The sequence below is a fragment of the Protopterus annectens genome, chromosome 8.part0 (assembly GCF_019279795.1).
Source record: "Protopterus annectens isolate FY-2018-M chromosome 8.part0, PAN1.0, whole genome shotgun sequence".
NCBI classification, from domain to species: Eukaryota; Metazoa; Chordata; order Ceratodontiformes; family Protopteridae; genus Protopterus; species Protopterus annectens.
The window spans coordinates 1,358,690,312-1,358,707,963 of record NC_056741.1 but is presented as its reverse complement, the minus strand read 5'-3'; the positions used below and the strand labels follow the sequence as shown (position 1 = coordinate 1,358,707,963).

General features: G+C 43.1%; 1 protein-coding gene across 5 annotated transcripts in view; it reads left to right on the top strand.

The window, feature by feature from the left end:
- Positions 1 to 578: 578 nt before the first annotated feature.
- BCL9L (BCL9 like) overlaps positions 579 to 17,652 on the top strand; it is a 1,117,803-nt gene continuing 1,100,729 nt past the window's right edge. For 3 of the 5 annotated variants that reach the window (XM_044080930.1, XM_044080933.1, XM_044080929.1), the window contains exon 1: positions 584 to 682. In XM_044080930.1, the coding sequence (XP_043936865.1) occupies positions 637 to 682 (46 nt within the window). In that variant the 5' untranslated portion in view covers positions 584 to 636. Of the gene's footprint in view, positions 683 to 17,652 lie in introns of all 5 variants that reach the window. The other 2 variants (XM_044080932.1, XM_044080931.1) reach the window with 2 other exon arrangements.

The window sequence follows — 17,652 nt, the reverse complement described above, 5'->3', positions numbered from 1 at the left end:
GCAAATAGTGATTTATGATTTTGAAAGCCATAAAGTACGGCACTGCCACATGGATTTGAGAGTAGAAGCTAAGTGCATCTCTGAGGAATGAATAGCTGTAAAGACTGTTAAATATTTAACTCTGCAATACTTTGAGTATGCAACAGAGGAAAATGTCTAATAGCTTTCAAAGCTGTTCTAGCTTCTTGTCAGAGTGGTCTTTGGTGGCAATTACTGTCCGTTACTCTTTAGCTTGAGAGTAGTGCTTATCATATACATTTATAGGTGCATAACAAAAGCTTGTTGAGCATCATTCTGACAATAGAAAAAGTTCTTAACAAGCCTCTCTCTTTCCCAGTTTCTGAGCATAGTTATGACACTACATTTAATATGTTTAGGACAGCAGATGTATATTTTTTCTTGCCAATGGGTTTTCCAGTATGATCATTCTGTAAGGATGGTAACCCTAACAGCATTGATAAATGTTTTAGCTGATGGTTGAGTTTTAACATCTTCACAATTTTGTGCAATAAATAAAGCATGACTGAGGAAAGTCTACAGCTTGGTAACCAAGTGATTTAAACTTTTTGATGTAATTTACAGTGCTCAAGAATCAATAGTGGACACTTGGAAGAGAAAAAAAGTCAAGAGGAGGTGATGGTTAGAAAAATTCAGAAGAATTTACCTTCATGTTGCGTGTCAGGTACATCTAATTTTGATATGTTGGCATTTCTGTGTTTTGTTTCATGTGCCTTTCAAGTTGATAGTATGTATGATCGTTGATATTTTTTAAATAGTTTGGACTTCTGATTAAACCCTTTTCACAGAACCGTTTAGTATCTGGTTAGATTTTTAAGGAATCCTAAACATGTCTGTCTCACTTTTAACAGCATTTCTTGGCAAGTCTGAACATTGTAATTTATACTTCACTCATTTAGTACGTGATGGTAAAAAAGTAGAAATTGGCACTGACTGGAAACTAGGAAGTCTTGTATTTTGTTTTTATAAAGCCCAGTCTGTAGGAGATTGCCTTGTTACAGTGAATAAAGTAATTCTTGTCTATTTGGTTTTAGGGTTTTACAGGTCTTGTAACTTTGGAGCTCTGATGAACATAGGGATACATACTGTGCTTACATGCCCTGTCGGCCATCCTTTCAGGGGCAACAAATGTTTATTCCTGAGAGACTTCACCAGTGTACACAGTGTCCCTGTGTTCCTACATAAAGGAAAGTGTGTTCTCTGCAGGTCTCACATTCATTCCTGTTTCATGCATTATTGGATCCTCCTAGTATTCACTTCAGAAAATTTGAAAATTACACTTTTTTAGAACACCTCTATTGAGTTATCACTTGACATAAGCAAACCTAATACGGGTTTTCTTTTATATAAATTTAACATGTTCGCAGTTACAAACATGCATCACATTTTCTGCTATACAATGTGATCAGTCCATCATTACACAAGTTGATCAATTCCTGCCCTCCCTTAAACCTCATTCCTCCAAAGCATTTTCACCTTGTACTGTTACCACAATTTTCATTTCTTCTACGTAGTTTGTTCTTACCCTTTTCTAAAGATCCCTTTCCAGTTCTTTAATCTTCGTTACAATATTCACTACTTCAAATGAGGTTAGTTTAGACTTTAATTTCCATTAGTTTAGACTTTAATTTCCATTTTCTAATGATTGCTTTTCTGGTAGCCACCAGAATTAAACTTAACAAGCCCTTACTGTATCTAGGTAATTCAGATCCTATATCCCAGTTAAAAAAAATAATTTCCTTGGTAACACCCATTTGCTTGCCCAGTATTTCTGACAGAGTAGTCCACAGGGAATTTTTAAAGTCTGCCAACTCATTACATTCCAAAAACATAGTTTCCCAGTTGCATCTTTCTTCCCCATCACACGTCCAACATTTGTCATCTACCTGTGGAAAAATTATTTGGAGTCTACTTGGGATATAAAAAATACCTATGTAAACACTTTCAAACAAAAATCCTAAATCTTGTAAACTTTCTTGCATATTTGGGAGTGATCCATACGCAACCCCTTTTTCCCATTTTTGTACATAGGGTTAGGGTGTCACTTCAACAGTGGCAATTATCTAGATCCAAGGTTCACATCACCAGGTGGCTAGCCATTCCACAGCTGTTCCTCCATACAGCACGCTGACACCTATGACCAATTTGGACTGTCCAATCCATCTACTACATATAACCACCTACTACATTTCTTTGGAACACGAGAAGAAAGCAGAGCACCTAGACGAAACCCACACGAACGCAGGGAGGGTATATAGATTTCATACAGAAGGCACTCTGGCTAAGAATCAAACCAGGGAACTTCTTGTTGGGAGGCAACAACACTGTCTGCTGCACCACTGTGCCACCTATTGCATATTTGGGAACCAGGGTCTATATTAGATCACTGAACGCTTAAAGCGAACAGTGAATAAATGACCCTATGTAAGCAAAAGCTTTCAATGTCAAAATTGTCAGAACAGCAATTTTTTTCCGAGAGAAAAAAATCGCTGTTCCCACAAATAAAATAAAAAACAATTTCAAACATTACGTTAAGTGGGGGGCTTCACCCCCCACACCCCCCCCCCCCGTACTTAAATATACCAACTCTGAGACCGCACTACACTGCCAAAAGCGGCAAAGTACCGAAGCAGCCAAGCAAATTCTTTCCCAGAGAAAGAATTCGCTTAACAGCCACTTTGATATTTTGCGTTTTCAGCCTTATATGTTCGACCAAGATGCATTCGAAAGAATGTGTATTCGGTCTTGTAATATAGACCCTTGGGAACCATACATATGCCTTCCCATTGTTTGTGAATTGCTTATCTAGTCTCTTTCTGATCTTTTCTAATTTCATTTGATTCCTATAATCACAGTGTACTATTTTATATGTCCCACTAATTATCCCTCTTTTTAACAGTAGCTTCTGTTCTGTATCCAGCTACGATTTCCCTATCCCTTTCTCTTTGCTTATAGTCTATCAGTCCCTGATAAGGGAAGGCCGTCACTAGCCTGCAGTCCAAATCTCTTCTTGACCTCCTTGCATTCTATTACCTTTACCACTCTATTTGTTTCCAGTACATTAATTTCTTTGCCACTTTCTACCATACTTTGATTTCTTTGCCACTTTTCACCAGTAAATTCCAGCTCCTTCATAACTGTTCTCTATAACCTTAGTTGCAATCATCCCCATCACCAGAATCTCCTTTCTCCATTCCCATATCGGCCTAGTTCTTAGAATATGTGCTGATACTTTATGAATTTAATATTTTGTACGACTCTTATTCTCCTTAAGAATCTGCATCTAAAGTCCCACTCTCTCCTTATTTCGTGAATTTCCTCCCTGTTTCATCATCCTTTTCCACTTTTAATTGTAGCTTTCTAATTGTGTTATATACAAGAGCCTTAACTGTCTAGCTCTAAAATATCACTTCAAGTCAGGTTATCCTAAACCACCTTGTCGTATTGGAAGGATTGACTTATCCCATGTGGGTCTTGCCCTGTTCTCTTTCCAGATAAAATCCTGCAACTCCTGTTTCTTACTATCCACAACTTTTCTGGTTGATAAAAATATGCCTGGCCTGTGGGCAAAACTAAAGGGACTAAAAACATTTTTACTGCTTGTATCTTGCTATCCATATCTATAGACAAGACTTCCAGTTTCTCTGTGTGTTATTGTTAGTTTCTGCCCACATATCCTTATCTGCCAAAACACAATTAATTTTAACCTATACTCGTAAATACTTTATTTTATGTCCCCATAAATATGGATATTGCTGAACCAGTTCATGTGTGGGTACATAGTTTACAGTTTTAGCCTTTGTTTTCTTATCTTTACATCCCAAAAAACATGAAACTGTCTCAGAATGTGCCACAAGACTGAGATGTCCTTTTTGATTTAGTTAGGAAAAAAGTTATCTGCAAATAAAGCCATCTTTTCTTGATTACCATGCTAATTATGTCATTGAAATTTTGAGTCCCTTATTTTCTTTGCCAGTCGTCCTACATATAACACAAATAAGAGAGAGAGAATATCCTTGCCTGGTTCCTCTGTTCAGACCCAACTTATCAGAGAAGAGCCTTCCCACTTTGATTTTTGCCTCTGATCCCTTGTATATAGTATATCCTCCTAATTAACCTTGTTGTTGTATCACAGAATACAAATGCTTTCATTGCCTTACTTATAAAATCCCAGCTTACTCTATTGATTTGTCTTTGTCTAGACCCACAAACAACTGCAGTGGTATTTTCTTACATTCTCCTTCCCTCTTCATCATCGTTCTATTAATGCTGTCAAATGTTTGCTTCCCTTACATAAAACCACATTAATATGTCAGATGTTCTTAGTGTTTCACTGTTGCAGTCATCACATTTGGGTTATCTGCCTGCAGGTAGCCCTCAGTCGGCCCGAGTACCAGAGTCTTGGGATTTCTGTGTCAGAAGCTGTCTCCTCTTCCATGACGTCAGGGGTATAAAACATGCAGTCGATGCCATTACACCAGTCTTTCTTGCTGAGAAGCCTGAAGCTGAAGCAGTTTGCAAGGCCCGTCGGCCTCTACCTGAAATTTTCGTTTTTCGAGTTTTAAACCTGAAGTCTTCTAAAGCTAAGTACCCCATTGGGGATTCTTTTTTCTTGCTCTAACCGATGTCAGGAAAAAATTAACAGTTGTCTTGCCTGTGGAAGGCGAATACCTCAGAGATTTTCATTCTTACTGTCACCTGTTTAGGCTCAGACCACGATGTCCCTCGCTGTTGGTTTTGTGCCTTGACACCCGAACAATTCATCGTCGGGCTATTTTTGTAGCCAAATTCTTTCGCTCTTGTTCTCCATATTCCGAAATGACTTCGGTAAACCATCCGACTACTGATCTTCTGAAATAGCACAAAGACAGACCACATAGGTCCAAAACTGCCGCCGACGCTTCCCTTAAGCTAGTCGCCAGTCCACCGGTACTCAGTGAGGTGCCTTTGCAGCCCCTGATGCCCGCTTCTACAGATTCGCAGACCTCTGCTGAGACCCATTCGGAGTCCGGTATGCCGTGAGATGCTTCCTCGACTATGGAACCTGTGGATGTCACTACCTTGGATGAGTCCGGAGCTGCTGTGCAGGCACCGGCCTCTGAGGGTGTATTCCGACCTACCGATATTCATATTAAACCAACAACTTAATTTTCAACTAAAACTACCGAGTTTCTCAGGCCCAGAGTTCACACTATGCCTAGAAAACAGATGTCCAAAACCGCATGCTGAAGCTTCCATGCCACAAAAGAAAATGCTTAGAATGGCTGAAGACCTTATTACTCTAATTAGGGGAAGCCAGCCTTCCCCTGCTAAAAGACAAAGGATTGAATTTCCTTCTGATTCTGCAGACCAGGAGTCTGACTCTGACCTTTCTGATTACCTTGACATACCCTTATCTACATATGAAGATTCAGATGGAGAGGAATCCATTCCCTCTGCCTCCCCTCCAGAGGAAATTTCTTTTGGTGAAACCTTGCATACCTTGAGAGCATTTCTGTTGGGAATGCCAGGACTATCCTCAGTCCAAAAAGAGACTCTGGGAATTTTTAGATTTGCTTCAGCACAGGCCTCTAGATATAACCCCTGTTGTAGATATTGTAGATGTCTTCATGGAGTCCAGTCTTACTCCTGATACTTTACCACCAGCTTCTAGAAAACCTGTCACTACAGAGTACCTGACTGACTCAAATTTCTCTTTAAGAATCCTACTGCAGATCCAGAGACAGTTTCCCAGGGACCTAAAGGCGTTAAGGCTACAACAGCCAAAAACCCTACCCCTTCAGACAGGGAATTCTAGAGCTTTAGACAGATGGGGTAAGAAGGTATATGCCTCTGCAACTCCTGCCATCAGGGCTTTGAATTGCCAGTTTCAAATGTTGAAGTACCAGCAACATATTATGGAACTAATTAAACAAAAAATCGTGTTACTTCCAGATTATGCAGAAAGTAAAGATTTACAAGAGTTAATGCATTCTGCAAACCAAGTTAGTAAATATACTTTGCAGTGTGGTTTTGATGCCTTAGAAGCATCTTGCAGCGCATGCTTGGCTAAAGGAACAAGTCTTGCCAGACCATGTCAAAGAAAAATTACTACATTAAATTAGGAGCGTTTGTTTGGCACAAAAGCAGAAGTTCTTAAAAAAAGATGGAAGAAAAAGCTAAATCTATGCAAACCGTCGGAAGATTTTTTACAGGTGCAACCACCTAGATTCAGTAGGCATTGGCCTTCAAAAAAACTGGTCCTTTCCAGTCCTTCTCAGGCCTTCAGTCCAAACCCAGGGGAAATAAACCACCAAGACTACAGTCTCAGGGTATGCAGAGATCTAAACAATGGAATGTTTCCATCTTAAAACCAGGGAGTGGTAAGCCACCCCCTTATGGAAAAAGTTCACAATGACTTTCCAATTATCCTTTCTAGCCATGCCCAAGTACTTGCTCCCCCAGGAGGAAAACTTGCCCTTCATGCAAAAAAACTGGATGCCCATTACTCAGGACCGATGGGTTCTAAACATTGTATCCCAGGTATACAGATTCTGCTTCCACTCACTGCCAACCCCAAGTGGGTTCATAGGTAGGTACTAGGCTGTCTGCCCGAAGGCATTTATAAGCCTAGCCAGAATGTGTTGGCTTTTGCCACCCCCTTAGGTTAGTTCCCTGTGCCGCTGTCCAGCAGAGCCATTGAAGTGATCCCGGGGGGTAAACTTTGTTTCCCATCCACTCGTCAAGGTTTCTCTTGAAGAGGGTTAGCGAGGAGCTCTGCCTAATGTAGATTGGAATCTTGTTCCAGAGCATTGGAAGTCTCTGGGACAGGAATCTATCCCTCCAGCACATCCTGTTTTTTGTTGTGGTGAGATGATCCCTGGAGCGTGTGGCTTGAGGGGATATGTTTTCTTTAGGTAGAGCATGTCCATCAGTTCTGGGTTGGACATGGCCTTGTATGTCAGGCAGAGATCACCTCTGAGTAGGCAGTATGCAACAGAGTACAGCTGGAGTTTCTTCAGTCGAGCTGCATAGGGCATCTGCTTGAGGCCAGTGATCCTCTTGGTGAGGTACTTCTGTGGTCTTTCCAGTTGTTGCAGGTGTCCTGTAAGGTACATCCCAAATGGGGCATTGTACTCTTGAGGGTTCTGATGAGTGATGCGTAGAGGGGCCTAATGACCTCTTTTGATCTGGATGCAAACCCTTTTGTGATTAGGTGGGCCACATAGAAGGATTTTCTAACCACTTTGGCAATGTGGTTATCAAAGGAGAAGTTACTATCTACTTGGGTCCCCAGATCCCTTATTACGTCTTCTGTATTTAGGGGGCTACCACCTATGTGGTAGTTTGTGGGTACTTTGTTTTTTCCAAAGGGGATGACTATGCACTTTTTGGCATTTAGCTTAAGGCCATGGTTTTTGACACCAGGTATCTGTCTCAGTGATACCCTTTTGGAGGATGTCTGTGTCAGGCGGAGAGTCAGTTATAGCCCCTAGTTTGCAATCATCTGTGAACTTGGTCAGTCATAGTCCTCCTGTGCTTGCCTGTACCTCTGAGAAGTATATGCCGAACAGGAGGGTCCTAGGACTGAGCCCTGGGGAACGCCACTTGTAGCCGGTTTAGAGTCAGACCTAGCTCCCGCAACTCTCACCATGTGGGTTTTGTCCTTGAGCCAGTTAACAAACCCATCTCATGACGTAGGGGTTTATGTTCAGGCTGGTGAGCTTGTCTATACTACCCAAGTGGGGAATGGTGTCGAAGGTGTTTGCGAGGTCTAGGTAGGCTGTGTGGACCATCTTTCCCTTGTCTATAGCCTTTGTAACTATCTCAAAGAAGTCCACCAGGTTTAGGAGGCATGATCTGCCCTTAACAAAACCGAACTGGGTAGGGTCCAGAGTTTGGAGGTTCCCAATGTCTCTGTTAATGGGATCCATGATGATGCGCTCCATAGCTTTGCAGACCAAGCTAGTCAGGCTTATAGGGCGATAGTTCCCATGGTCCATTGTGGCTCCACCTTTGTGGAGCAAAATAACCGTTGCCGTGTGCCACTCTGTGGTCATGTAGCCTGTGGAGAGGCTGAGTTTAAACAGTGTGTTTAGCTGAGGGGTTAGTTCATCTTTGAGCTCGTGTAGGACGCAGCTTGGGATACCATCCGGTCCCATTGATGTTGTGTTTTTGGCTTTGGAGAGGGCTGTTTTAACCTGAGTGTCTGTGATTTCAGGGGCACTACATTCTTCTGGTATAGTTATGGGCCCTTTTGGAGGTGAGAGGGGGGTGAAGTTTGCACTGAATCTGTCTGCCAGGATGTTGGCTATATCGGTTGGTTCACTGTATTTTGTGCCATTCTGCACTAACTCTGAGCAGATCTGAGAATTGCCACTTAGATTCTTGACATAGCTAAAGAATGCCTTGTGGTTATCTTTGGAGTCCATGGCCATTTTTCTTTCGAAGCTAGTCTTGGATGATTTTGAGGGAATGTAGTTTCTTGCTGATACTGATCAAGGATGTCTTCCCTTCTTGGGATTTTACTCTCTTCTGTACTAGTTTCCTCCTTCTATTGTATAGCTTGTTTATGGCAGGGGTCCACCAGACTGGTTTCCTTTAATTGGAGGAGTGAGTCTTGGTTTTATTTGGGATAGCACGATCCATGCATTCTTGTAGGTGCCCATAGAGTGCATTAGTAAAGGATTTTGCAGCTTGGACAGCGTTATCCTTTAGCATGGGGGCTTTGAAGCTTCCCACCTCGGTCTTAAGTAACGTGAAGTTTTCTTTTGTAAAGTTTTTCATGGTGGTTTCTTTGACCGGTGATGGCGGAATGTGGATATCCAGAGTGATTAGTTTATGGTCAGATCTAACCAGCGAAGGGTTGACTTCCAGTGTGGAACACCATTTGCCCATGTTGGTGATGACCAGTTCCAATATGTTGTCACCTCTGGTGGGGGTGTTGACCCAGTGGATCCAGGGCGTTTGAGTTTATAAATTCTAGGAAATGTTGGGCAAGGAAGTTTGTACTTGAGTCGTTCTATTTAATGTTTGGGTAATTGAAATCACCCAATATCAGGGTGTTTGGTAGGACCTTTGTTTCCAAGAATGCAGAGTGGGTGTCCTGGGACATGGTGGATGATCTGTAGCAAGCTATAATTTGAATAACAGTTTTGCCCATTGGTAGTTGCACGTGGATGATCTCTGAAGCATTGTGCTGTGCCACTAACCTGGAGGTGTGGGTATCCTTGATGAATATGGATACTCCCCCCCGCCGTTTGTATTTCGGTCTGGGTTTTGTGGCCGAAATGTATGGTATGAGTTGCAGCCTGGTAGTGCTGGGGTGCTTTCTGGAGCCTTAAACCAGGTTTCTGTTACTGCACATATATCTATTTTCTCCATACTGAGGAGTGCCTCGAGTGCATGCATTTTGAGGTTTACACTTCTGGCATTGAGTAGCAATGGGTTGCCAGAACTTCCTCCAAACCAGTGGGCAGAGGCTCAAAAGCAAGTACTTTCCCTTCTCTTTGTCAGGGCTATTCAACCTGTTCCAGTAGAACAAAGGGGACAGGGTTTCTACTCCAGACTTTTCCTGGTGCCCAGAAGAGAGCTCTTGGCGCCCCATCCTGGATCTATTAATTCTCAACACCTTTCTGGTGGTCCAAAATTCAAAAGGCTTACACTGCAACAGCTTCTTCATATGCTAACCAAGGATGCCTGTTTAGTCACCCTAGACTTAAAAGAAGCTTATCTGCACATCCCCATAAAGGAGTCTTACAGGAAATATCTACGCTTCAGGGCAGGCTCCATGCACTATCAGTCCTCTGCACTTCGCTTTGGTTTATCTATGGCAACCAGAGAATTCACAAAATGCCTGGCTCTAGCCATTGCATACTGCAAGCAGAGAAATATTCAAATTTACCCATACTTGGACGATTGCCTGATTCAGGCGGACAGTCAGGAATTGCTCCTTCAGCACCTGGCATTTGTAAAAAGACTTTTAACTTCACTGGGATACACCATCAGCGAAAAGAAGTCACATCTGGTGCCGTGCCAAAAAATCGTATTCCTGGGAGCAAGCTTGACCACAACTTCCCAGATGGCATTCCTCACTCCAGAAAAGCAGGTCCATTTGGCAAACTATTTCAAGCTAATGGCCAGCAAAACCCAGCTATCTGCAAGGAAAATACTGCAAGCCCTAGGGTTCATGGCCTCATGTATTCAGCTAATTCCATATGCAAGACTGCATATGAGGAAACTTCAGTGATTGTTGAAAAGTCTCGTGTCAACATTCACAGGACCTGGAAACAATGATTCGTATCATACCTTGTCTAAGGGCAGAGTTCCTTTGGTGGGCACTCATCCCCTCGCCTCCCAAACCCGGACAACAGACGCATCAGACTATGCATGGGGAGCTCACATGGCAGGCAAGTGCATTCAAGGCAAATGGAGCCCAGAACAAATTCCCCTGCATATCAGTCAAAAAGATATGCTAGCTGTACAGAATGCTTTGACAGCCTTCAATACCTTATCCTTCCAGGACAGCTCCTGATAAGACAGACAACACCACAGTTATGTGGTACATAAACAGGGTGGAACTCATTCTTACCCACTCTGCAGGTTAGCCATGGCTCTGTGGAACATTGCCTTGAGCAACCAAGTGCACCTACAAGCTCAAATCCTGCCAGGCAAGCAAAATTCAATGGCAGACTACTTAAGCAGAACTCTACTGGACCCGCACGAGTGGAAACTGGAACCCAGCTCATTCAAACTTCTAACCCAGAGGTGGGGAACACCGGAGGTGGACCTTTTTGCCTCCCCTCAAAACAACCAATTGAGCAAATTGTATACCAGGAACCCTCACAGCAGAGCCTGGAAGATGGACGCCCTATTCTTTACATCGGAAAATCTCTCAATTTATGCCTTTCCTCCTCTGCCCCTCCTCTCAAAAAATACTACTCAAGATCAAACAGGACAGGCCAAGGGCAATCCTATTGCACCAGACTGGCCACGTCGGTACTGGTACCCACTTCATGCAGCCTGACAGCAGTACCACCCTGGCACCTATATCAGACACCTTCCCTGCTGTCTCATCAGGAGGGACAGATTTTGCCTCCACAGCTGCAAACCCTAAACCTTGCAGCCTGGCTTATCCCCTGAATACACCACCAGCATCCCTCAGCAAACAGGTGCTGGATGTCATCCTTGAGGCCAGAAAGCCTAGTACTAGGAAATCCTATGCTGAAAAGTGGAAAAGATATTGTTCTTGGAGTCAGTCTCAAGGAAAGGGCACATCTGTGCCCACCTTACCTCAAATCCTTGATTACATAGCAGAGGTGCTCCACAGAGGCATGTCCTTCTCATCCATTAAGATTCATGCTGCTGCCATCTCAGCTCATTATAATACTGAGCCACCTCTCTTTTCTCACCCTCTCATCAAACAGTTTCTGAGAGGCGCTAACAATTTAAGGCCCCCTAGGAGCACTCCCGCTCCGGCCTGGGACCTTAACTTTGTACTGGAGAAGCTCACACTTCCCACTTTTGAACCTGCTGCTTTAGCAGAGTTAAAATTCCTCTCTTGGAAAACAGCCTTACTTCAAGCTATTGCTTCAGCAAGAAGAGCGTCTGAGTTACAGGCACTAATGGTGGAGCCCTTCATTATTTTCCATGCCGAGAGGGTTTCACTCAGGATTAACCCTTCCTTTATGCCCAAGGTGGTATCCAGTGTGGCTTTAAACTAATCCATCCATTTGCCAACCTTTTTCCCTAATCTTCAAAATAAAGGGGAAAGGATCCTGCACTCCTTGGACGTGCACAGACAGCTCAGGTTCTACCTTGACAGGACTAAGCCTTTCAGAAAATTTGACCAGCTGCTAGTCAGCTTTGCTACAGGGGCAGAGGGCAAGGCCATTTCGAAGCAAACCATTTCCAAATGGATAGCACACTGCATCCATTTCTGCTACAAGCACCATGGAAAACCTACCCCTCTGGGGATCAGAACTCATTCCACTAGAGCTACTTAAACTTCTACAGCATTTCTCTGGGGAGTCCCTACCAGGGACATCCTGGAAGCTGCAACCTGGAGTTCTGTACTCTTCACCAACCATTACCATAGGTAGGTACTAGGCTATTAGCACTAGGGCCTATGTAAGCCTAGCCAAAAAGGTACCCTGGCTTTCGCCACCCAAGAAAATTATTTTCTTGTGCCCCTGTCTAGCAGAGCTACGGAAGTGATCCCTGGAGTGAATTTCCTATTTCCCATCCAATCATCAAAATTTTTCTTGAGTGCTAATGAGGAGCTCTGTTTGACATAGATAGTCTGTTCCAGAGTTTGGGAAGTCTCTGTGACAGGAATCTATCCCTCCAGCATGTTCTGTTTATTGTGGTGGCAAGGTTTAGGTCCCTAGAGCGTGTAGCTTGGAGGGATTGGGATTTCTTTAAATGGAGCATGTCCAACCGCTCTGGGTTTGACATAGCTTTGTATGGTAGGCAGAGATCGCCTGTTGAGTAGGCAATATGCGACAGAGTAAAGCTGGAGTGTTTAGACTTGTCTACGTAGGGCATCAGTTTGTGGCCAGTAATTCTCTTTGTGAGGTATTTCTGTGGCCTTTCCAGTTGTTGTAGATGTTGTGTGAGGTACATACCAAAAGGGGCATTGTACTCTATAATGGGTCTAATGAGTAAGGAGTAGAGGCGAACAATGACCTCTTTTTTTCTGGATAAGAAACCTTCTCTGATGAGGTGAACCACGAGCCTGACCACAGTGGTGATGTGATTATCAAAGGAGAGATTAATGTCAACCTGTGTCCCAAGGTCTCTTATCACACTTTCGGCGTTAAGTAGACTACCACTTATGTGGTAGTTCATGAATCCAGAGTTTTTACCAAAGGGGATGACAATACACTTTTTGGCATTGAGCTTCAGGCCATGGCTTTGACACCAGGCATTTGTCTCAGTGAGGCCCTTTTGTAGGATGTCCACATCATTAGGAATTTCGATTATGGCTCCTAGTTTGCAGTCATCTGCAAACTTTGTTAGCCAAAGACCTTCTGTGTTAGCCTGTACTTCAGAGAAGTAGATACCAAACAGGAGAGGACCCAGGACTGAACCCTGTGGTACTCCACTTGTCACTGGTCTGAAGTCGGATTTGGAGTCTGCTACTTTCACAGGGTGGGTTCTGTCCTTGAGCCAGTTGGCAACCCATCTTGTGATATAGGGATTTATACCTAGTTTAGTGAGCTTATCTATAATTCCAGAGAGGGGGATGGTGTCAAAAGCCTTGGCGAGATCTAGATAGGCTGTGTGAACCACCTTACCCTCATCTATGGCTTTGGTGACTGCTTCAAAGTCATTCAGGTTTAGGAGACATGATCTGCCTTTTACAAACCCGGACTGGGTAGGGTCCAGAGTTTGGAGATTACCAATGTCTTTGAGTTCCATGATGATACGTTCCATGGCCTTGCTGACCAGGCTCGTCAGGCTAATGGGGCAGTAGTTCCCGGGGTCCATCATGGCTCCCCCTTTGTAGAGTGGGATAACCGTTGCGGTGCGCCATTCAGTGGGCACAAAGCCTGAGGTGAGGCTATGATTGAACATGGTACTTAGGGTGCCACTTCATTCTGTAGTTCATGTAGAACGCAGCCTGGGATATTGTCAGGTTCCATGGATGCTGTGTTCTTGGCTTTGGAGAGTGTGTTTACCTGTGCAGCCGTGATTAGAGGAACTTTGCATTCTTCCGTTATAGAGATGGGCCCTCTAGGGGGTGAGAGGGGGGTAAAGTTATCACTGAACCTATCTGCCAGGATGTTGACAATATCAGTTGGTTCTGTATATTTAGTGCCATTGTGCTGTAACTCAGAGCAGATCCGAGTGTTGTCATTGAGATTCTTGACATAGCTATAGAATGCTTTGTGGTTGTCTTTAGAGTCAGTGGTAATTTTGTTTTCGTAACTAGATTTGGAGGATTTTATGAGAGATCTGAGCTTCTTACTGCGGTTGACCAGGGAGTTCCTCCAGTCATGGGATTTTACCTTTTTTTTTTTTTTTTTTTGCAACAGTTTCTTTCTTCTGTTGTAGAGTTTGTTTATGGCAGAGGACCACCATATTGGCTTCTTCTTTTTGGAGGATAGCATCTTCGTTCCATTAGGAATAGGGTGATCCATGCACTTGTGTAAGTGCTTATAAAGTGCATTTATGTAGGATTCAGCAGTCGTACCTCTATTGTCCGTCTGCATGGGTGTCATGAAGTTTGCCACTTCTGTCTTAAGAAGTGTGAAGTTGGCTTTGAAGAAGTTTTTTACGGTGGTTTCTCTAATTGGGGGTGGGGGTGGGGGTGGGATGTGGATGTCTAGGGTGATTAGCTTGTGGTCGGATCTGACCAACGAGGAATTGACCTCTGGTGTGGAACACCGGTTCCCCGTGTTGTTAATGACCAGGTCTAGGATATTGCTGCCCCTGGTGGGGGTGTGAATAAGTTGATCCAAGGCGTTGGAATTTATGAATTCCAGAAAACGTTGAGCAAAAGAGTTGGTACATGAGTAGTTTTCCCAGTTAATGGTGGGGTAGTTGAAATCTCCCATTATTATGGTGTTGGGTTGTACCCTAACATTTTCCAGTGCATCAAGAAATGAGGAGTGGGAATTCTGGGGCATGGTGGGGGGTCTGTAGCAAGTTACAATTTGGATTGCAACCTTGCCCAGAGTTAGTTGCACTTGGATAATCTCAGATGCATTATGCTGTGCAGCTAGCCTGGAGGTGTGGATATCCTTAATGAATATGGACACGCCTCCACCTTTAGTGCTTCGTTCTGGGTTAGGTGGCCGAAAGGTGTGGTGTGAATTATAGCCTGGTAATGCAAGTGTGCTCTCTGGAGCTTTGAACCAGGTCTCTGTCACTGCACAGATGTTGATGTTCTCCATTTTAAGGAGTGCCTCGAGTGAGTGCAATTTGAGGTTTAGACTTCTAGCATTGAGTAGCATTACCCTCAGATTTTGCTTGCTTGTACCTGTTAACGGTGGTGAATTTGTCATTTGAACCTTGCCTAAAAAAGGCACTATAGGGGTGGCAAGAGCTTTTGCCAATGTCCAGAATCCCAAGGGTGACAGGTGCAGGCCATCTCTGGCAAAACATCGTGGTCTGTTGATCATGTCGTCCCAGGCAGACAAATACTGGATCCCCATAGAATGACACAAGAAGCTTAGCCAATTGTTGAAGTCAATCATTTTGTCCTTGTACTGTGGTATCATTCTGGGTGATGGCAGGGTGCTACTCAGGGCTAGGGTCATACCTGCCTGGGCGATGAGATCGGAGAGCTCCTCCATGTCTCTCTTCATGTAGTCCAGGGAGGTACGTCTCAGGTCATTCACACCAACATGGACAATGACATTGTCATATTTGTACTTGTTCTGGAGTGATCTGAGTGCGTGCGTTATGTGGTGGATCCTTGCACCTGACAGACAGCTGTGACCGTAACTTTCTCCTTGTTTAGCCTGGTGAGTGGAACATCAGTGTGCCTGACTATAGAGTCACCTTTGACTAGAGTGTTGGGTACGTTATGCCTTATGGGCTGTGGTTGAGTGACACACTGAGTTTGTGGGCTGTGTCATTTGGGTTGTGTTGGGGGTGGCGTTTGCTTGCTTTTCTGCTTTGGAGGTCTTGATGCTTGGGCAGGTTTTTATTGAGAGCCTCCGCGAATGTAGGTGTGTGTTTTTTGTTTGTGTGTGTGTTTTGTTGGTGTAGGTTTTGAGTGACTATTTTTGATGAGTGTGGTGTGGTGCAAGTGTTTACCGTCTCCTCTTGACTGTCTAGTCCAGTCTGGGGTAAAGAGAGCTTTGCTTACCTATTTTTTCTAAATTCAGAGCTGAATTTGCTACAGCAGTCTTACAAGGCCTGCTAATCCTAACACTTCTCGACTGCCTCCACCCTTCCTCAGCTTTGGGAATCAACCCAAGTGTAATGACTTCAACAGTGAAACTCGAAGAACATAGTACAGTTGTGTACATTTACCATAAATATAGATGTTAGAGTGTATTCACTGTTGCAGTCCAGGTTTCCCCTCCCTCCAGCCCCCTGGCTTTCTCTATCCTTTCTACCTATCCTCTTTTTGGCCATCTTTTATGGCAGGAGTATTTACTTTTTGCTGGAGGTGTTCCACACCATGTAATAGCTTCCTATTTTGTGGGGCTCCTGACATCTGGGGCAAGAAAAACTGATGTAATCATGTCGGCTGCATGTTTTATATCCCCTGACGTCATGGAAGAGGCGACAGCATCCGACGCAGAAATCCCAAGACTCTGGTACTCGGGCCGACTGAGGGCTACCTGCAGGCAGATAACCCAAGTGTGATGACTGCAACAGTGAATGCACTCGAGTATCTACATTTATAGTAAGTGTACACAACTGTACTTTCTAACATCCTTTTATCCATTGTACACATCAACACTTTATTGTCATGAAGTAAAGTTGAAATGGACCTATATGAAGCTGAATCTGATAGGTCTTTACTGTCTTTAGGTATTATAGTCACCACAGCTTTTTTTTCCTGGATGTTGGTGCTTCTCCTTCTTTTAAAATGCTGCTAAACAAAACTTTCCAGATCCTTATTACCTTCTTCCTTCCTGGCTTCCAAACATCGACCGGAATACCATTTATTCCTGGAGACTGCCTGCAGATTGGTTTTACATGACCATTTTTATCTCATCTCCTCATATCTTAATTGTTGTTGAGCTTCATCTACATATAACCTTGGCATGTTTAAGCCATCCATAAATATTTCCTTTTGTGTTTTTTCTTGATTTCCACATTTCTCTGCTTTATACAAATTTATATAACATTTCCAAAATTTCTGTAATATCTCTGCAGGATCTCTGGTTGTTTGACTTGTTATAGACTCCCTAAGTTCGATAACCCTTTCTACTGCCTAAATTGTTGTGCTAAAAGTTTTTGTGGAGGTGTCAGAAAAAAAAAAACAGCTTAACAGCAATCTTTCTAAAGTTATGCATATTATCCAGGTACTCCCCATTTTCTTTTCAGTACTCTGCAGTTGCACCTCCTCTTGTTATGGAAGATTCCCTTTATTCTGCAGTACTTAGGCTTTTGTCAGTGTGAAGAAAATGAACACACTCATCTGTTTTAGCATGTCTGGCAGGAGATTTGCATATATTCTCTAATTTATATGCCAGCATGTCTGATTGTGAAAATGTAAATACATTTTTAAAATGTTGAGTATTTCCCTGTTTATACAAAATGTTTAAAGAATTTGCCAGTGTTTTGATACATTTCTAATTGCACATGTTTATGAGGGAGTTTCTAAAATATACAAAACTGTCTGGAGAATCAGCTGATCAGTAGGTGATGTCATTAGAATGTTGTTGGTTGCTATGTGATTATTTAAACAGATTGAGAAGAAAAATAATATTTTCAAACATCTGATTGTTATTTTTAAAATAAGATCATTGAGACTGTTAACCTGGATTATAAGAGAGACTCATGAAGTTAGCTGAAGGACTGTTAAAAGTTGAAGTCAGTTATAGTGCTGTGCAGTTGATGCCCAAGAAAAAGGACTTCCCAAAAACTGTAAGCCTCCCTTTTCCTTGCTGCTATATTTTTTAGATTAGGGACAGTATTTTCTAATAAGGTCAGGGACAGTATTTTTCTAGTTAGATTAAGGAAGTT